This window comes from Odontesthes bonariensis, chromosome 24 (genome assembly GCF_027942865.1).
Source record: "Odontesthes bonariensis isolate fOdoBon6 chromosome 24, fOdoBon6.hap1, whole genome shotgun sequence".
Classification (NCBI taxonomy): Eukaryota; Metazoa; Chordata; class Actinopteri; order Atheriniformes; family Atherinopsidae; genus Odontesthes; species Odontesthes bonariensis.
The window spans coordinates 16,737,830-16,758,772 of NC_134529.1; the positions used below are offsets into that span (position 1 = coordinate 16,737,830).

General features: G+C 41.4%; 2 protein-coding genes across 2 annotated transcripts; both read right to left on the reverse strand.

Annotated features, from left to right (window-relative positions):
- Positions 1-1,393: 1,393 nt before the first annotated feature.
- Positions 1,394-17,274, reverse strand: adcy3b (adenylate cyclase 3b). Its single transcript, XM_075458843.1, has 20 exons — positions 16,594-17,274; positions 15,911-16,060; positions 14,914-15,053; positions 14,689-14,800; positions 12,648-12,775; positions 12,149-12,307; positions 11,900-12,059; positions 11,681-11,788; positions 10,888-10,964; positions 10,468-10,629; positions 10,215-10,302; positions 9,896-10,012; positions 7,162-7,433; positions 7,004-7,085; positions 6,684-6,842; positions 3,070-3,216; positions 2,848-2,964; positions 2,637-2,763; positions 2,432-2,556; positions 1,394-2,286 (listed from the first exon to the last, which is right to left on the reverse strand). The coding sequence occupies exons 1-20, from the start codon at positions 17,272-17,274 to the stop codon at positions 2,104-2,106; spliced, it is 3,294 nt and encodes a 1,097-aa protein (XP_075314958.1). The 3' UTR covers positions 1,394-2,103.
- A 760-nt stretch (positions 17,275-18,034) lies between these two features.
- LOC142375110 (uncharacterized) lies at positions 18,035-20,682 on the reverse strand. The gene is made up of 2 exons (XM_075459034.1): positions 20,626-20,682; positions 18,035-19,612 (listed from the first exon to the last, which is right to left on the reverse strand). The coding sequence occupies exons 1-2, from the start codon at positions 20,672-20,674 to the stop codon at positions 18,222-18,224; spliced, it is 1,440 nt and encodes a 479-aa protein (XP_075315149.1). The 5' UTR covers positions 20,675-20,682; the 3' UTR covers positions 18,035-18,221.
- Positions 20,683-20,943: the final 261 nt, after the last annotated feature.

Sequence of the window (20,943 nt, forward strand, 5' to 3'; positions counted from 1 at the left end):
AAGATCCAGGATTGTATGAGGGTCATAAGTGTGCATTGCAAGAGAAGGCCAGGTGCCAGTCCAGTTCCTGCAGTCAAGCCTACTGAAAACCTTTGACACGTCATGCAACAAAATATATCCTATGCCAGAGACCCTAAAATGCTCAGTGATGGAAGTCAAATATCAAGCAAGTGTGGGACAATTGTTTACTTTCAAATCTATAAGAAATGGTCTTCTTGGTTCTTAAGTGCTGAAAAAAATCTTTGTTCAAAGTTGAGTTGATGCAATGCAGTGGTGATGAGTATGGACCTTTGCTCACAGCAACCTAACATTCTCAGAAAAAGTGTGTGACCCCAAATGGATAATGTCTCGGAACAAGCTGCAACATGTGGAAGCTTTTGACTTCACTAGAACAATCAAAGCGTATGAGTCACATGTTTGTGTAAAATAAAATAGAATTAATATATTGAAATAAAAAGAAAACAGTGGGCCAAACAGTTTAAACATTTTCTTTTACATTTAAATATGTAGGAAGGCTAAGGGGAATCATTACATTCCATGAATATGCTGCAGTGAACTATTTCTATAAAAGATGCATTACCTATAAAACTCCAGAAAAATATGTTACTTATCTGTCAGTTCATTGTTATAATTGCCATTAATATATGAATTTCTTCCAGTTTCTTACTAGAATTACACAAATCTGTATTGTCACAGTCATTTTTTGTAAGGATAATCCATTATGATTTATTAGATTTAGTTCAATTGAATTAAACTTTTAACATGTAGCATTATTTCATGTAATATGAAGAGCACACTTGATGTAACTAACATTATCAGTTCCCTTTAGCCTGCAGATTAAGAATCATATTTCTGTGTTGTGTGTGTTTTTTTTTTGAAGGTATTAGGGCCATTTTGTGCCTATTAGTCTGAGTCCAGTTCTGAGTAAACCCTATAGGAATCTTTGGAGACTGAGACTGACTAACAGAGACTGCCACATGCCACAAAGAATTAATCAATCTTTGATTAGATAAACACAAAACAAAGGGTCAGTTAAATTTCCATTGTGTGAATAAATTAATTATTGACCACAGATCAGAGCAAATTCCCCGTCAGATTGAATCACTCAATTCACCTTTGTAGTGGTGACATGTATTGACGTCAGTTTGCTAACATGCATAGATCTAGGATTTAATATGAGTATTGTACTCGACAATTGGTCAAATCAACTAACACTGCATCGAAAACTTTTGAAACAAGGCAAAAAAATCTAAAAAATACGATGGAGACATGTTTTATTAACACGTTATAAATGCAATCTGATTAGTCTACATTATTTTACAAACCTGAGCTCAAGGTATAACAACACAGTAAGGTACTTTACATGTTTGTTACAAGCTTGAAGTGTACATATACAGACATTTGAAAATTTACCACAAATGGAATTTCCCCAATTGAAAGATTTCTAAGTCTCTAGATCTCCGACCTCATTTCATTTATTTTTTCTGAATAATCTGGAGCCCTTCAAATCTTGGTATTATGACACCACACACTTCAAGTAGCAAACACAACACCGGGTCCTTGATGTCTTGGGTTTTATGAAGATGGGCTCCGTTGTCACTCCACAAGCAGGATGGGGTCGCCTTCATTTTAATCTGGAAACCATGATTCCAATTTCATTGATTTGAATATGTGATAAATGTGGCACTTTGCTCACATTTTCTATGTAAATAATCTGTGTTTCAAATAATTTAAATGATGAAAATTACTTTAAAAAGGTTGTAGCTTCTATTAGACAGTATCATCTTCATCTGTTGGAACAGTTTCAAAGAAGCTTTGCTCATTCAAATAAGAGATGTTTTCGTTTGGAGGTACCTGTAGATCTTGCCTGTGAAATCTATTAAGTCCAACGTGATAAAACCTTTAACAGAGGAGCTTTGTGAGATATTTCCTGAATTATATACAACTTTACAAAAAAGGATTTTGTTCTTAGACATTACTTCAGCGCTGACTGTTAATAGTTGTATTTTGGTATCTTGGTCTACTTTCATAAGCTTTGTGTAAGCAACAGAGTCTACAGTTTGAAAAATGAAATGGAATAAAAAGAAATTCTCATGAAAACAGTCAGGAAAGGTCGTCAACTTGGTGTGGAAGAGCAGTGGTTACAGCAGCGACATTGCAATTAGGCTTTTCTTTCCCTTTCATGAAAAAGGTAAGTAGCTCCCCTTTTCCTTTGACAAATATCGGCCCTCTTCGAATGAAGCGGAAGCCATACTCCTTCAGGATGTCATAGCAATCCTCCACCACCTGAGGGCAAAGGAGGACATAACATTTAAAGGAGAAGGCTTTTTTTTTGAGAATTTCAGAGAAATTAGCAGGAAATAAGAAAAAATCTAAATAAAATGCACAAATATGGTTTTTATCTATGGATTTGTGTGTGTCTTTGTGCTACCTGGACGTTTCCCATCACTCCAGTCGACTCCATTCTGCTGGCCACATTGACTGTGTTGCCCCAGATGTCATAGTGAGGTTTACGAGCCCCGATCACTCCAGCAAGAACTGCTCCTTTATTCATACCTGAAGAGATCCATGAGTGGACATGAACACACATGGAAATGCACAGACTGAGAGGTACGCACATGCAGGCACATACTCACCGATGCGTAGCATGAAGTTGTTGAAGGACTGTTTGTTGAGGTTGTCGAGAGTCACTTTAATGGCCAAGGCAAAATCTGCCAGGTCAGCGAGGTGCTGCCAACGCTCAGTCACTGACTGGTCCTCTGGCTGTGGAATAACAGGAAGTAACTTTTACCAGTTTAGTTGTTTATATGAAAAAGCAGAGTTACGGAAGCTGTTACAAGATCCCACCTTGCGGTTGCTGTATTCGTTAGTGTTACTTTCTGGCGTGAGTCCTGAGGCAGCCATATAGGTGCTTCCTATTGTCTTGATCTTCGTGATGTATCGGAACTCGTCTCTGTCTAATAACTGGAGGAGAAAATGCACATAAATGTATAAACTTGCTTCTAGGAGTTATATATATTCATATATACTGTATATTCTGTTGTCAAATGGGTTAGGGTTTAGACCCACGCTGTCAAAGTCTGAGATGATCTCATTGAGAATCCTGAGACACTCAATTCCTCCATTGTTGATGCCGTCTTCAGTGTAGAAATCAGAGAAGTTGGGGATGGAAGCAAACATCACACCTACTTCATTATAAGACTGGCTATACAGCTCCTGCAAATGACAAATGACATGACTATAACTTGTGGTGATTTTGTATAGCAGATTATTCAGTTGTTCACCAATAAGTAATTATGCAAAAGACCACAAGATGACACTGTTGTCCACAAAGAGGGTGAAAGCTGACATTGGCTTTGACTTGAATAATGCTGCAGGAGATTTCTTCTCCCTCTTGACATTCCTCATTCTTGTTTTTTCTTGTTCAAGGCTCAGTGCCTCCAAGTGCTTGCATATCCAAATTAAACTGAACCTGCTGCTAAATGCTAAAAAATGCTAAAATGCTAAAAAATGTTCTAGAATGCGCTGCTGAGGGTGGCAGCACGTTGGAGTAGCTCTGTACCTCACATTGAGATTTTTCTTTTTTCTAAATTTCGTTCCTGTTATTTCTTGGAAGAATTTGCATTTTTTGGACAACTGTTCCTTCCTGCCTTGGATGCTGTGCAGCTGGATTAATTTTTCCCAATACTTTTGTATATTTTACTCTTTTGTTATGATGCATAACCATAGCAACAAGGTGGTTTACAACAGGGAGCAGCTGATTAACAGCTGATTAGCGTCGTGGATGCAGAGCAGGAGCAAAGAGGAGAGAAAGAAAGAAGAAGTTCAAACCATCTCTGCCATCCGTCATCATGGGCAATGTAAGATCATTAGCTAACAAGTTGGATGAACTTCTAGCCTTGACAAGGACTCAGCAAGAATATCTGGAATGTAGGATTATGTGTTTTACTGAGACAGGGCTACAGGATCATATCCCCGACTCCAGCGTCTCTCTGCCGGGCTTCCTGACTGTACGAGCAGATCGAGATTTAAAGAGTAGCAGGAAAAGGAAAGGGGGTGGATTGGCAGTGCTTGTCAACAACAGATGGTGTCACCCAGGACATGTTACTGTGAAGAGTCGTCTCTGCAGTCCTGACATTGAACTATTGGCAGTAAGTTTTCGTCCATATTATTTGCCAAGAGAGTTCACCAGTGTTGTTTTGGTGGCTGTTTACATTCCACCCTCAGCTGTTGCCGACACTGCATGTGATGTCATCAGTTCCGTTGTTGCTAAGATACAGACACAACACCCCAATTCTTTTGTGGCAATATCTGGTGATTTTAATCATGCCTCACTCTCTGCTACACTGCCAACTTTTCAACAGTTTGTCAGCTGCTCTACCAGAGAAAACAAGACATTGGATTTGTTTTACACAAATGTCAAGGATTCATACATTTCGAAATCAAGACCTCCCCTGGGTAAATCAGATCACAACCTTGTTTTTCTCTGTTCAGCATATAAACCCCTTGTCCAGAGACTACCTGTCACAAAAAGGACTGTTAGAAAGTGGTCACATGAAGCTGAAGAAGCCTTACAGGGTTGTTTTGATGCAACCGATTGGATTTCTCTTTGTAAGCCACATGGAGAGGACATTAATGCCATGACTGAGTGTGTGACTGACTATATAAACTTCTGTGTGGACAACACCATCCCCATCAGAACAGTGAGATGCTTCCCTAATAACAAACCCTGGATCACCAGTGAGCTAAAGGAACTATTGAACAAGAAAAAAAGAGCCTTTAGGGAGCGAGACAGGGAGTTACTGAGGAGTATACAGAAGCAGCTCAAAGTCAAGATCAGAGAGAGCAAGGAGGTGTATAGAAAGAAGCTTGAGAGTAAACTGCAGAGGAACAATATCAGAGATGTGTGGTCAGGAATGAAGAAGATCACAGGCCTCAAGCAGAGGGAGGATCGGATGGATGGAAGTCTGGACAGAGCAAATGAGCTGAACACATTCTTCAACAGGTTCAGTTCAGGAACAAGCTCACCATCCTCCCCTCCTGTTCCCAGCCAAAGAGACATCCCACCCTCCTCTGACCCACAGCTTTCCTGTAACCTCTCCACCTCCACCTCAGTCATGGATTCTTCTGCTTCCACTAGTTTGTCTTCAACCCAATCAGGAGATGCTGCTGTCCCCTTTGCCTCCCCCTCCCACTTTTCTGTTTCTAGAAGTCAGGTGAAGAGGCAGTTGGAGAGACTGAACCGGAACAAGGCTGCAGGTCCAGATGGTGTCAGCCCCCGAGTCCTGAAGGCCTGTGCAGAGCAGCTCTGTGGGATTCTGCAACACCTTTTCAACCTTAGCTTGACCCAAGAGAAGGTACCACTGTTGTGGAAGACATCCTGTCTGGTTCCGGTACCAAAGAAAACTCACCCTTCAGACATCAATGACTACAGACCTGTTGCCCTGACATCCCACATCATGAAGGTCCTGGAGAGACTCCTGTTGACCCACCTGTGTAAGCAAACCAGCACATATCAGGACCCCCTGCAGTTTGCTTATCACCATGGAGTTGGAGTTGAAGACGCTATCATACACCTGCTTCAACAAACCCACTGTCATCTGGACAAAGCAGGCAGCACTGTGAGGATCATGTTCTTTGATTTCTCCAGTGCATTTAACACAATCCAGCCTGATCTGCTTCGTCTGAAACTCCAGAAGACTCAGGTGGAGGCCTCAACAATCACCTGGATTAATGACTACCTGACAAACAGACCACAGTTTGTCAGACTAAAGAATTGTGTGTCTAACCAGGTGATCAGCAGCACAGGAGCACCACAGGGGACTGTACTCTCACCATTCCTTTTCACTCTGTACACTTTAGACTTCCAGTACAAGTCAGACTCCTGTCATCTACAGAAATATTCAGATGACTCTGCAGTTGTCGGGTGTATCAGAGATGGACAAGAAGCTGAGTACAGAGAGCTGGTGGACCGCTTTGTGGCATGGTGTGGGAACAATCATCTCATCTTGAATGTTAACAAAACAAAGGAGATGATTGTAGATTTCAGGAGAAACAGGGTCAGATCAAACCCTGTTTCCATCATGGGAGAAGAAGTGGAGGTGGTTGAGGAATATAAATACCTTGGTGTTCATGTGGACAACAGACTGGACTGGAGACACAACAGTGAAGCAATCTACAAGAAAGGACAGAGCAGACTGTACTTCTTGAGGAAGCTAAGGTCCTTCAAGGTTTGCAACAAGATGTTGCAGATATTCTACAAGTCTGTTGTTGAGAGCGTCATTTCCTCTTGCATCATCTGTTGGGGCAGCAGCATCAGAACCAGGGACCTAAAAAGACTCAACAACCTGATAAAGAAGGCTGGTTCTGTTCTGGGGACGACTGTGGAACCTCTGGAGACAATAATGCAAAGAAGGATTTTGCATAAAATCAAGAGAATTATGGACAACCCTGAACATCCTCTCCATGAGACTGTTATCAGAAAACAGAGTCTCTTCAGTCAAAGGCTTCTTCAGTTTGGATGCAAAACGGACCGCTACAGGAAATCTTTCCTGCCCACAGCCATCAGCATCTATAATAACTCCTTGATTTAATTGAGCTACATCAACATTTAATTTCCCTCTGGGATAAATAAAGTATTTTTGAATTGAATTTGAATTGAATTGAATTGAAATAACGCGTACCTCGTCTCTCTTTTTAGTGCCCAGGAAGTGTTTGGCCACATGCTCTGGCAGCATGTTGGTGACCAGTGCTTCGTTCCAGCGTCTCATCTCGAACACCCTCTCCTTCTGGTCGTGGACACCAATCTTCCACAGAAACAGCTTCCTGGACTGATGCTCCAACTACACACATGCACGTTTGATATAATTTAAGTAATAAAATAGTAGTAAAATGTTTTGGCAGGAACATAAGAAACACTGTCTTGTCTAGATGTTAGCTTTCATGATTGTAGCTGGCTGTAGGTCAGATAAATGTGACCCTGTTTGACAGCACAGTTACTTACATGGCGAGCAAAGATGTAAAAGCTAATCATCATGACAATAATCATCATGGTCATGAGGTACTTGGATGGCACCATGGATGTTCTGGGGACACAAGGCGAGAAGCAGCGTCAGAGATAACATACGTATAAGTAAATATTCAACTATACCCATCTCTCACCTGTAAGAGGCAAACTGTATGAAGTCATACAGATCATATATGTCCCGCCAGCTGTAGATGTTAACGGCTCCAGTTGCTGTGACGACCAGCACCATGAGGCCTAGTTTGATCAGATGGCTGACCTGCACCAACATGGCAGCTGCTATGAGTGACATCACAGCCATGAAGCTGTAATATTTTGGATTCTCTGCACAGCCTCGGTCACCAAGTGACTCCAGCGCGGGGCCGAAGGTACTGTTGAAGACGCGAAGTGATGGAGGTACACAACTCAACTGCAAAATCAAAAGGGCCATGAGAGGGCAAATGGCTAAGAATGTATTCACTAATAGCTTTACATTTTGTTTCAAAGTTGTGACATGTTTATTATCCATCCATCCATCCATTTTCTCTACCTGCTTAATACAATTCAGGGTCATGGGGGTGCTGGTGCTTGTCCTAGCTGCCACTGTGCAAGAGGCAGGGTGCATCATGGATGGGTCTCAAGTCCATCACAAGACAATCCACCATACACACTCACTGCAAGGGTCAATTTAGAATCACCAATTAACCTGACATGCATGCTTTAGGATGGTCGGAGGAGGTCAGAGTACTTGGAGAGAACCCACACATGCACAGGCAGAACATCCAAACTCCACACATGAAGACCCCACCTGGGATTTGAACCAGGAGCCCTCTTGTATATCAATGAGCTAAATATGTTCTAAACAGTTTGTTTTGATAAAACTTGTTTAAACTTCAACCACAGGGATTTTAAAATCATAGACTGGAAGAAAAAGATGGATGTAGCCATCTCTTTGTGCAAGTGACTTGTGGTGCAATACCACTGAGTACTGCTGGGTGCTGGCTCCACAAAATCTGTCTCAAATTGACTCCAATTCCAAATGTATCAACTTCTCTCATGAAATACCAAATCAAACTTTTCTGTAGGTCATTATGAAGTCATTAGCAGTCACTTTTTCAGATCAGTGAGCTGCAGATCTTTCTGATAATGAATCACCACTTAGATTTTAGGCAGGAAAGATTGGTGTTTGGGGACTGGTTTAATTGACATGCCTGGGAATCTGTGGGTATGATTGACAAGCTCATTGGTCGAGACAGGCCCAGAGGATCATTCACCGGTGAACTTGCAGCGCATGCTAATTGTGATAATCCTGAGATGTTACAGTGTCTTCGGTTTACCCTGGATGCTGATTCTGGGAAAGACGCCACGTGGTTGAGTACAACAATCTGTAAAACCAGTGGCGTTTGCTGACTAACTACGCTGGATAATATCAGAAATCACAGCATTACACCAGTATACTGGGAACAAACATGTACGTTGACAGACAGAGACTGAACAGTTATGAGAGACAAAACAGACAGAAGTTCCAACAAACAATAAATTACACCAGCTTTCATCCCTTCCGGGCATAGGGAAGTTATTATAGAGGGTTGTTGAAGTCTCAGTTGAAAACCAGACTGTCCAGTTCAAATGCAATGCTCTATCTTGTCATAATTTGTAGGTGGAAGAATAGGTCATATATTTTCCACAGCCAATTTAGCTGGGTTTGCTTGTTTTAGTTGATTTTCAGTTCACCATAATAATGGTTTCTCACAAAACAAAACAAAAACATAAATTCTCTATCCAGAAAAGATGTTGTATTTCAAGCTATGTTAGCAGCACAAAATGTTATCAGTTTCATAAGTGGGCTAGTAAATTGAAATGGGATTTTTGCATGGGGATGTGGATGCAGAAAAGTAAATTTGGAAGTGTGTTATACAATATTGTCCACAGATGTAAATGGGATAATGAAAAAAATATCAAAATCCAAATGTATTTAGTTTGAATTTGGGTCATATATTTAGCTTTTACATTAGTAAGAAATATCAATGTGAGTGTGCTGCTTACACACAGACTGGCCTCAAATTAAATCTATCTTTTTCCTGATTCAATGGTCTGGAAAATGTCAATTTAGTGTAGAGCATGTGATTCAATTAGGCCTATTATTTCCCTCAGAGACTGAGAACAAAGGGATCAAAATCCAAAGTGACGCTCACATCTCGCATTGAAAGTAATGGACTCACAACCTGCTACTGGTTTCCTAAATAATAGTAAAAACTACAGTTCAAGAATAAAGAAAGAGACTCTTCAGGGGGCCAAATCATTTCTGAACATTTTCTGAAAAAAATCCACTGGTGCATTAGTCCAATGGTAAATTTATGGCTTCCAAAGGGTCATTTGTAGATTTAAAGATAGTAGAATACAAAGACATCATCTGGTGAGAGATGTCAGTTTAGAGTAGTAATTCAGAGCCACCGTGGCAATGAACAAACATGTTTCATCATTTGAAAGCATTTTTTGTCCTGACTGCCACCTCTAGGTGACAGTCAAGACAGTGAAATTAATGTTAATTTTAGCATTCTCTATTCGCATCAGACCTCAAAGGCAGCAGCATGTGTAGCAGGTTGCCCCCGTGGGGCCATGACAAATGAGCCAGCAGGCAGCAAGACAGATAACTAATGGATCCCACTGGGAGCATGTAGTCAGATACACAAAATACGGTGATAGTTTGATGAGCAGAAAGTGGAAACACACTAATGGAAAGATGCACACACAGTAAGGTTGGATGAAAGGATGACATACATAAATCCCAATTGAATTTCCAAGGTACTAACTCTACGCACCTTCCATTTGAGACAGAAAATTACATGACATATAAAAAAAGTTTGCTGTCAGAATGCCTTGCAGCCGTACCATGTCAGCAATCACAGCCATGGTTAAAACGAAGATGGCCGCCATTGCCCACGTGTTTCTTGCCCACCGGGTGCGATCAATCCACATTGAGAAAGAAACCAACCTCTTGGAGAACATCTGTGGTGGGGAAAAGGGGAAATGAACAAAAATTTTTTGTTTTCTACGGTACTAATTAAACACGGGACTTAACATTTACTCATTTTGTAGCATGCAAATCTGAACTGCACTGCTGCATGTTAAGCCAAAAAAGGCTGGAAAAAAAATTAACAAAGAAATCATAGGATGAAATTAGTCAGGGTTTACTGTTTTTCCTTCTCACCCTGGGAAAGATGGCAGCCAGGGAACAAACTGTGAGGATTAGCAACAATGCCTGTCCTACTGCAAGAGTCACATAGTTCACAACCAACCTGGAACAAGAGCACAACTTGTAACAAATATTCCTACTCTGACAGCAAAATTAGGTAAATAAATGAACTCACTGGTGGCAGAGGAAATTTATAAACCTGGTTGATTTTTATATTAGCAGGGTATTAGAATCATGCTCTAGGATCAAATGAGAAGCATTAACTCACATCGGGTCTATGAACACCTCCATAAATGTGACGAAAAAGAGCACTATGATGCAGCAACAGAAGGCGGCTCCGCTTCGCCTCTCCTTCTCTGAGGAGAAGTGCTCCTCCAACTTTCCATCCACAAAACGCAGAGAAATGGGATTGATTTTATGATCCTTCATTCTGTTTAAAAAAAACAGCATGTCAATGTGGTGAGGAAAGAAGATGAATGTCCAAAAACAGGACAAATAACCCAAGGACTAATATCCATCAAGAGAGCATGTTCATCTGTAAAATATTTATTTCATGCTTAGGTCAATCACTTTTCATTTCCAAAGATAAATAACTCAATTAAGACTCACAATGGTCATCCATTGCTTAAATTCAACCTTAAAAGTGATCTGCCTGTGGCCCTCTAAGCGCTTATATGTCTTATCTTACATTTGCTGAGACTCTCTGTCCAGCAGCTCCTGCTGCAGTCGTCTGTTGATCACCTGTTCCTCAGTCTTCTTATTCCTCTGAAGTTGTCAGCAATAAAAGAGATCAGATATGGATAAGATTACTAAGTGACCTGATAAAATATTAAGAAAAAATAGTGCTCACATAGTGCTGTACATTGGTGTCAGAGCACTTGACCAGTGCAAACACCAAAGGATGTTGTCGGTGGAGGCACTGATGCAGCAGCTCAGAGGGAGCCGCTATCAATCTCAGTCCCTTCAAAAACCCATTTGAAACTCCATCAAATCAATCGGTACATGGGTCCTGCCTACATTGAGTGCTACAGGAGGTGTTTTTCTTTACAGACGGGCAATTCATTTTTTTCTTCTCACTTTAAAAAAAAAAAAGAAGTCCTCTGTCAAGAATGTTAGCTCTGTTAGGTCAGAAAAAAATTGGGGTCACATTGTCTTGAAAGGTGGGATTATGGGCTGCACAAGCACAACATTTAAAGTTATAAAAAGAATAAAAAGATGTAAATTGTAAAAGTAGGCGGACTAACTTCCCAATTTATCACAACTGCAAAAGCTCACCCATTCTATACAGATCAGTGAAGTAGCAGCATCGTGGCTTAAGGAAAAATGCTTTTATAGGCTTAATATCTGATGAAATCAATACAAAAACGTCCTAAAAACACAATTCCAGAAAATACTGCGTAAATAATTTGAGAATAATACAACTTGCAAGTTGTGCTCCAATGTCGAACCAAGTTTATGGCAGAACGTTTATTATAACTTACCTCATGTTTAGAGTTAGTTGGCATGGACAGGTGTGAGACGGAGTTGCCCTTGGTTAATGTTGTTTTAATCAACTGGTTTGAATTTCTGTTGGTCAGTGTAGCTGGTGTCTGAGGGGGAACAAAAGGATCATGTCTTATACAGACCGATTTTTTTATTTTTATTGGTAAATAATTAAATGAGAATTGCCCTAAAAATTTGACAAGGCAAAATCCACTCACACTTCCATTTAGCCCATTGGCTACCGCTTTAGGCACTAGAACCAAGTAAGTGTCAAAGCCTTTCTCCAGCAGGTACTCACACCTATCTCCACCATTTCCCAGCTCCAGTTCAAATTCCCCACGCAGACTGTCCTTGGTGCTCTGGGAAATATGCACTCGCCTGTGCAGCACAGAAATATTTTGAAACAAAATGCATACAAGAATTTGATCGCTGTGACAGATTGTTAAGCAAGGGGATTGTTTTCCTACCCTGGAATTCCTCCAGATTCCATTTTATTGGCCACAGTGACATCTGTGGACCAAACATCAAACTGCCAGCGCTTCTGCCCGAGCACTCCTCCGAGCACGGTGCCTGTGTGAACACCAACGCGCATGTCCACCTCAGTTTTTGTTTTTTCCCGCACATATCTGAGCCAAAAGAGAAATTCAGAGAGAGATTCATCTTTCATGCACTTAACATCAACGAGCCAAACATAGCAATCTTTTCTTTCACAACTGTTCTCATATTGTGATTTAATTGTGAGTCTTTTCCTCTGTAAATAACCGTACTTCTTCACGCTTGTCTTGCATTACTTTATTCATCGCTTTTTTTGTGTGAATCTGATTTCCTTTACAAATCGACTTTGCCATCTACATTGTCAGTTTATCGTTTCTACACATTTTACCTTAACTCTGTTTGCTTTGTTGAGTGTGTCAAATATTTATTTTTGCGTCAAGAGTTTTATGAATTCGGAAAGCCACTACTTACGAGATAGCTTCAACCATTGCGAGTCCCATCATTATCGAACACACGGCATGATCCTCTCTGAAGTCAGGAAGACCACAGATGCAATAGTAACAGTCTCCAAGAATCTTAATTCTCAGTTGGTGATGTTGCTGTAAAACAAGGGAAAATGTTTGAATTTTATGAAAAACCATGGCTCCAAAAGGGTTGGGAGGTTGTGCTTAATGTAAAGATAGAACGCAGAGATTTGCAAAAAATCATTTAAACCACTGAGACTGATGTTTAATTGAAAATACCATAAAATAAAAAAAGCTGTAAAAAATAGTAGGCTCCTTTTCAATTCCATGCTAGCAAAACATGAAAAATAATCACCTGGAATCAGCTTTAAACAACACTATAAAGCCCTTTTCACACAGCAGTTGCAAAATAGACTTTCATGTTAGTCCATCCATCCATCCACCATCTTCCGCTTGTCCGGGGATCGGGTCGCGGGGGCAGCAGCTTGAGCAGAGAAACCCAGACGTCCCTGGACGTCCCGTCATGTTAACCCGCTGCTTTTCTATTTCTGATGCATTTCAGTTGCATATCAGTGTGTGCTCATAAATAGCGAGCTGATGTCTCTGAATCAGTTGATGAGCAACAGTATTGTTAGCAGGGCGGGTGTGTTGCATCGAGCCAGCTGTCCCTAACACACAGATCAATTCTTGTTCAGTGACTACTGTACCCCCATTACTGGCTCATATACAGATCAACTTTGAGCCCCACTCTCCTTGTTTCTCCTTGAACAAGTAGAGCAAAAAAGGCTTTTTACTACGGAGGCAGGCTCTGTAATATGTATAAACTATGTTTTGGCAATCTCTTCCTTCCCTGAAAAAGACATTTTTGGCTTGGCAGCATTTATCTATTTCTAAACTATAATGGTGCCTTTCCAGATGGGTAAGTTAACTATGATATGTGAACTAATTCAACCCCATATCGTACACAGACACTGGCTGTTTAAGACAGATTATTCTTCTCCTCTTTAGCCCTGAGGACACTGCACGATATCCACAATATATTTTAATTTTCATCCAACAGACCTCAGGAAAGTGTTCAGCTTCACCTTAAACTTAAACTATCATAAAATATCTTGAGCCCTGTGTTTTTTAAAGCAGTGATGAGCCGTGCTCACTGACAATGGTGTTCACGGGCATTATTGAGCTCATGTGTTTACTTCTTCAACAGAAAAATGTCTGTTTTTGTTGTGGTTTAAAGTGCTCCCATATAGCCTGAAGATCTCAACCATTTCATGTAGGCTTTCAGCCTTGTTCCCCCGTCTTTAAATCTAAAAGAATCTGCCTGTTTGGGGTGCTCTTTTTTAGATTGCGTCATGTTGCTGTCCTGAGAAATTCAGTCTTCAACAAATTCAACAAGTCTGACACAGCTTCTGATGGAATTAGCTGATCGGCAGAACATTTGAAGAACACATATGTTCTTCAGCTAAGAAAATAGTGACAAAGGGAACTATTTGATGCAAAACTACCACAGTGACACAAAATTCATTATAATTAATGTTTTCTCAAGCCGCTATGAAATTATTGAATTTTTTTAGATGGCAAAGATGTGCTCTCCTGTGACTCCCTTCTGAGAAGCTGTTAGCTGAGCTCCCGCATCAGAATTCCTCCCTGATTCTTCAAAATGAGTCCTCTGACTGTTGCCTACCGCAGACAAGACGCTGACTAATATTTGCTTCATACCCCACTTAAGGACAACAACTGCAATAACAACAAAAACAAAAAAAATGAATGTCCCTTGAACCCACTCAGTCTTTTCTCGTCCCATCTGCTTTCTGAGACATGTTGCTAGCACCAAATTCTGAAAGACCATATTACAAAAAACAATAAAGTGTCAAATTTTAAACCATTCATATTCACACACATATAAATGAGTGTATATTAGCTCCACCTCCTCTATTGGAGCAAAATGTGACTTCAACAAAAAATAAATCAATATCAATCAATAAATAATATTACATGTAAAACAAAGCAGACAGACTAACAGAGGAAATCCCTCAGCTCATACTTACTGCTGCCAGTTTATCGAAGCGGGCGAACAGTTCGTTAAGCAGCTTTACGAGCTCATGGGCGCTACAAGCTGAGGATAACTGGGTGAAGCCCACGATGTCAGCAAAGAGGATACTGCAACAAAAACACGTATAACAAGCTGTTAAAAAACTCTTTATTCATGACTGTAGCAGCTCTTGGGTGGGGGTTCAAAGGCTCTAAAAATGAGATGATTTTGTGATCCTGACCTGACGTTTTCATGGCGGTACATGTACATGGTGTTAAACTGCTGTTGCTGCTGGACGTCGTTCTGATTGGCCTGGTTCTTCATGCCTTGCAGCATTTCATCCGCGATATGTTTGGGCAAGATGGACAGCAACAATTCCTCCTGTATGGAGAGGCAGTCAGAGGAAAGTGTGAGTTTCGTCAGATTTGTTCAGATTTGACAAACAGAAAAAAAAATCATGTTCATGACACATCTTTTTGTGTCTCTGTATCCCGTGTCAAACCAGATGTACAAGTGACTCTCAAGAGATCCTGTCAAGTGGTGAGATGTGTTCAAGTTGGCTGGTTCTTGCACTGTTTTGTCGAGCCCCTTGCTGAAAATGCTCTTTGGGATTGCTTTAGATGCTCCGTGTCCTCTCATCAACCCTTTCTATGCATATCTCTTTTGGTAAATTTCTGACTTACTGTAAATGCTTTTAAATGTTAAACATGAAAACAACCCCCCCCCCCCCCATAAAGTAGCCAATTAGAAGTACTACAAAGAGGGGGAAAAAAACAACTAATTCCTTAATTGCCATGGAAAAACCATAAACCAGAAAATCCAAATGCTTCTCTTGGTTTTCCATGAGCGGAGGTGATCTTATTTTTTTCAGGTCCCAGTTGGCGACTGTGCTGGTAAAAACAACTGTCTCTCTAATCAACCTATTACTCAACAGTGGAGCAAAACACAATGTAATTAGGCAGCACGGGGTGTTCTACCTCTCAGATCCGTTTGTGTGTTTGTGCCGGTGAGCATGTGTGTATTTGCCCACAATATGATCTTATTAAGTAAAGATATGTGGTCCAGGTAGAAATCTGTTTGGTCTCCTCATATGGACATGCTAAGGTCAGGATAAGTTAAGCCTAGAGTTAGGCAGTAAGTAGTGATTGAAGTTAAGGGTATACTTAGCTGGACTACTGCTGGAAAATAATGAAAGTCATCGTCCTCAAAGAGTGAGTGTGTGTATGTGGCCCACATACCTGCTGGGTGCTCTGCTCTTCTAGAGTCAGTTTGACCTGCAGTGACTGACGAGCTTCCAGAAATGCTGTCCTGTATTTCCTGTCCGCCATGTAGAACGACATCACACCCACCATAGCTGCACACAAGTACAGCATCACGTTGGCTAGGAGCTGAAGAAAGGAGAAAATGTTGGGTGTTTTTTCTGTGGGGCGAAACTTTCGAATCTTTGTCTGTAATGCTCAATTAGGCAATGGATCGGTTCTCGTTGTCAGCTGCACAGAAGTGAAAGTTTTAGGAAATGTCATTAATTGTGTTCACTTATTTATTTGTATGTTAAATGTCAATGTGTTTTCTGTTTGGATGCTGTGTTTTGGTAAATTCTGAGTGCTCTGCGAATGTTGTCTCTTGGGTTTTGTTTTACTTTGACAACAGTGGCTGAATTTTACTGTCAAATGTTATGTCATCTGTTTTGTTGATGTTTTAGGAGATTATATTTTTGTTTTGATGGTATTTTTTAATTTGTTTTCACATTTTATATCATGGAACAAAATATGTTCGACTGTACCCCTTGGGTAGTCACATGAATCCCTACTTCCTCCATCCCTCCAGGTGACCATTTTATTCAGGTAGGTTAACCCCTTTTCACCTTTTACTCTATTTCTGTTTTTCTTATTCATCGAAACATGTATGGATTTATTTTTACCTGTCTCACCAACATGGGCCCCTGCAGATTATCATCAAACCTTTGAGCCACAGTTACTCCCAAAACCAAGGTGTGTATCCCACAGGAGAGGGCCGTGAGCAGGATGAGGGGCACCAGGTTCAGCGGCAAAGTCAGAAAACTGGAGAAACTGAAGAAAGCCTGCCAGCCCACAGAGTCACTCGCATCAGAGAACCTCCGATAATTGAGCCCCATGTAACATAAAACATGGATGGTAACCATCAGCCACAGTACGTACGGTACCGCTCCTCGTGCGACAGGTGACGCAGGGAGTTTCTGGAACCAGCACAGCAGGTGCAGCACGATATCCGCAGCCAGCCCCACAGCTGCGACCACCACCATCGCCAGTTTGTCGTCAGTGTACACAACCGCACACATGATGATGATAAAACTGTTGAAAATGGCGGCAAACACCAGTAGCACAAGCAAGTTCTCCTCTCTTTGCCGTCGAAAGTAGTTCTGGTAAAGTCTCTCCAGCGAGTCGGGCGTAAAAGTGAGGCGCACTGCGCGCGGCAGCCAGCGCCTGGAGCCGGACTGGAGTACGGCCACATCACGGCTCCGACCCGGGTCGTGACCCGAGTCACTGGTGACCTGCACTGAATATTCCACAGAGCACCCTGTAGACTGCTCCGTGTCAGTTGTAGGGATCCGGTTCAGAGACATCCTAATTAGTGAAGGTAATCCGCTTGGTTAATGTAATAATATCCCCCCCAAACACACAGAATGCCAAAAATCCATGCGATGTAGCCCATCACAGTGGTACTTCCGGAGATACTCACATAATCAAACAATTGTGAAAAAAAAAATCCAAACGAGGCAAAACATTTAATAAGAAAAAAATGTTCAATTCCACGGTTCCTAATAGATATTCCATATATTAATCTTGTAAAGTCCCTTACCTTTTCACTCATCAGGTATCATTTCAGGTGATGTATTTCCTTAAAACACCTTAAAAATTGCACCTTTTTCCCCAGGCTTATAATGCACTGTGCCAAAAAGACTTTCTTTTGCAAATGAAGTCCCGTTTGCTGCCATGCTGGACTGGAGCCTCGTGTAGATATCCATTTGAAAGTGATATGACTACATATAAGCAGAGGCACACATATTTTACTGTGAAAATCTGCATTATTTTTAATACCAGTTTGAGCACCAAAGCAGAATCACATGTAAGATGCTCATCTTTGTTCTGATATTAACCTCTTCTTCTGTCTCCTCCCAATGCCACCCCTCCCTTTTGTCAACAGTAGATCCTCTGTTACTGTTGTTAAGATGAAACCAAAGTAAATAAAGCAGCAGTCATGTCTTGGGAGATGTGGTGGACTGATGAGCTAAAAGAAAAAAGAAAAAAAGGAAAAGAGGAAGGCTCATTGAAGCCCTCGAAAAACTTCAAATCAGATGTCTCTGAATGAAAAGTGACAGCCAGTTTCTTATTTTGTTTTTATTCAACACGGTAGCCAAAACAATACATGTATATGACTATATTAATCAGAAACAAATTTATTTTTATACACAATGAAAAGAATTTCATAAAACAAACTTTGTCAGGGTGAACTTGCAGTTATGAAATCCGAGTGTTCAAACTCTGCAGGAGACAGATGTAAAATCGGCCATCAGTCTCTGTGTGCATTTGTTGTTGGTGGTGATTTTCCTATCATACCACTCAGAGCACTTCCCAGAGCCAACGCTATGGCCACCAGAACTCCTACAGTCCCCAGAGTCCCCAGAGCTGCGGTGCCTAACGCTGCAGCCCCAAGTGCCCCGGCTCCGATAGGTGCTGCTGCTGCGGTGACCGTTTCCATGCCGATTCCTTTAATTAGCTCTGTCCCCGTGAGAAGGCCCCCTTGCAGGTTCACCTGAGTGTGGAATGGGCTTCTTGGTGCACCCAGAACAAATGCCAAGACTGCAACAAGTGTGACTGTTATAACTTCTGATGTAGTGAGCAGAGCTGCTCTCAGCGCAATACCTTTCAGAGCCACACATACACCAACAGCAACAGATCCTAAAACTGCAAAATTTGAATTCCTTGACCCAAATGTTTGTTTTGCTGCAACACTTGCCGCACCAAGTGACACGCCTGCTGCTGTAGCTGCCCCCAATGCTGCCCCTGTGCAGCTTCTGGCCCCTAGAGACGAGCTCCACTGCAGAACGGCTCTCAAAGCTACTGATGTTATTATTGCAGCTCCCACAGAGATCTTCCCGGCCACCTCTGGCCCCAGCCCAACCATGGACACTGTTCCCAGGCCAGCTCCTAAGAGCCCTGCAGACAGGAATGCCACCCAGAGGACTGACTGCAGCATCAGAACCACCTCTGCTTCTGACCCATCTCCTGCCTCACCTGACCCAAGTCCAACACAAAACCCCAGAATCCCCACAAAGACAGAATAGAAAAATATTCTCTCCAACAGTCTGCACCCAGTTTTAGATTTAGGTCTTGGTGTCAACCTCTCTGTCAGGGTCTTTCGAAGGGCTATGAGCACAGCGATGGTCATTCCAATACAAAAGAGTCCAACCATGGCACCCATCCGTCCATATACAACACTGAGATATAGAGTGGTGAAGATGATTAACAGAGCTGTGGTCATGTCGTTGATATTGGAGTATGAGTACACATAAAGGACCAGAGCACCTTGAGCTGCAATGTAGACCCAAGGTGGAAGGATGCCCACAAGTACCCCAATGGTGACAGCGCCCACAACAACAGATGCCCCAGTTGTGGCTTCTGCTAACCATGGCAACCTCACTCCTGCTTTTGTCAACAGCTTCATCACCATGGCAGCGAGGAGGAAGCCGCATCCAAGAGACAGGAGCGCTGAGGTGAACACGAGGCATGCTGTCACTACCGAGACTCCCGTGGAACCCGCACGTCCAGCAGCGAGAGTTGCAGCATTCAGCAGGACGGCATCTTCGGTCAGCGTGGGCTCAACTGCAAACAGTGCAGCTTCTCCGAACACAAAGCCAGCGGCTGCGCTTCCGAGGAGCGTCTTCGCCAAGTAGAAAGCACCTAAAGACACAAAGTCAAGCTCTGCGCTGTTAAACACTGCTTGAAAATTAGTAATTGATGTGCTTAAACAGGTGTCAATTCTACTCAGTAGACAGCAACACTTTGGACTTTAGAAACTGAATCAGCCTGAATGTAATTACAGTTTACTTGGTAACATGATTTTTATGCCTTTATTTGCGAGTTTAATAAGAAAATGCAAAGCGACTGGAGAGAGACTTATTTCTGTTTGGACTTACATAATTTGATGACTTTTACCCTTTGAACGATCATTCTATTATCAGAGAACCAGGAACCGTGGATATCTTTTTTCTATTTCTTTATTGTTTACATATTACTTTACTATATTCGTTTGATAGCTGTGGTTCCTCCTTTGTACGTAGATACCGGTATTTATCAAATTAGTCTGGTTAGGATTATAAAATTTGATGCTTTGGAATTCATCAGACTATCAACCTGTATGTAAAGTAATGAAAATAAACTGCCTCCTCTAGCTTCACTGAAATTATGCATGGATAATAATCCAACAGAATTCATAATGTCTATAGAGTACTTCTTTTAAATTTTGAGTGTCTCAACTTGAACTGAGACTCTTTTAAATTGTGGTACTGCATGCTTTACTTAAATTCACTTTCTGTTTCACGCACGCTGCAGACTCCTGCTGTCACTTTAAGAAGAAGGTGTAGCTGTCTAAATGGATCCATGCTGAAACTTAAAACCAGGAAGTCTGTTGAAAGTAGGAAAGATCAACAAGCAGTTCAACAGACCATTTCAGGATCATTAAACTGAAGGCAGGGCAGCTGATGCTCTGCAAAAATGACTTTTTCTCTGTAAAGTGTACTCCAGTTAATGTTAGCAGCAGCTCTATGACATGACTTCCATTCAACTAAACAGCTTATGCTCATGACATGAAAGTAGATGCATCAATATTCAATATGCTGTTTAAAGACCTTGTATTTGGCTTTCACTGTGCCTGTAATTGTTCTGTGCAGATCAAGATCATGTTATTATCTTACCTTGGTTGGTGTCTGCCATGTTTCCCTGTACAGTGCGCACCAGACTCATAAGCTCCTCCTTTTCCTGGTTTGATGTCACATTTAACTCATGGTGAGCTGAGTGTGTAAAAAACATTATAACTCCAGTGTGTGTATTGGTGCAGTGGCCTGCCATTCCCCTCTTCCTTAAGTTTTTATATACATATAAAATCATAAACTATGACTCAGTCTCATTCGCAGGTAATACACCCTTGATAATATGTTTTGAAATAAACCAATGATAAAGAGATTAATTTCCTCATTTTCACCAGTCACCAAAATATAAGTGAGAAGTATATT

Bases quoted from the DNA above. Each gene is read 5' to 3' on its own strand.
- LOC142375110 (XM_075459034.1), bottom strand. From the start codon at position 20,674: ATGAGTCTGGTGCGCACTGTACAGGGAAACATGGCAGACACCAACCAA. The intron at 19,613-20,625 runs GTAAGATAATAA...TTGTGTCTTTAG, and splicing joins CATGGCAGACACCAACCAAG to GTGCTTTCTACTTGGCGAAG.
- adcy3b (XM_075458843.1), bottom strand. From the start codon at position 17,274: ATGTCTCTGAACCGGATCCCTACAACTGACACGGAGCAGTCTACAGGG. The intron at 10,965-11,680 runs GTAAGTTATAAT...TGACAACTTCAG, and splicing joins CAACTAACTCTAAACATGAG to AGGAATAAGAAGACTGAGGA. The intron at 6,843-7,003 runs GTAAGTAACTGT...GCATGTGTGTAG, and splicing joins TTTACATCTTTGCTCGCCAT to TTGGAGCATCAGTCCAGGAA.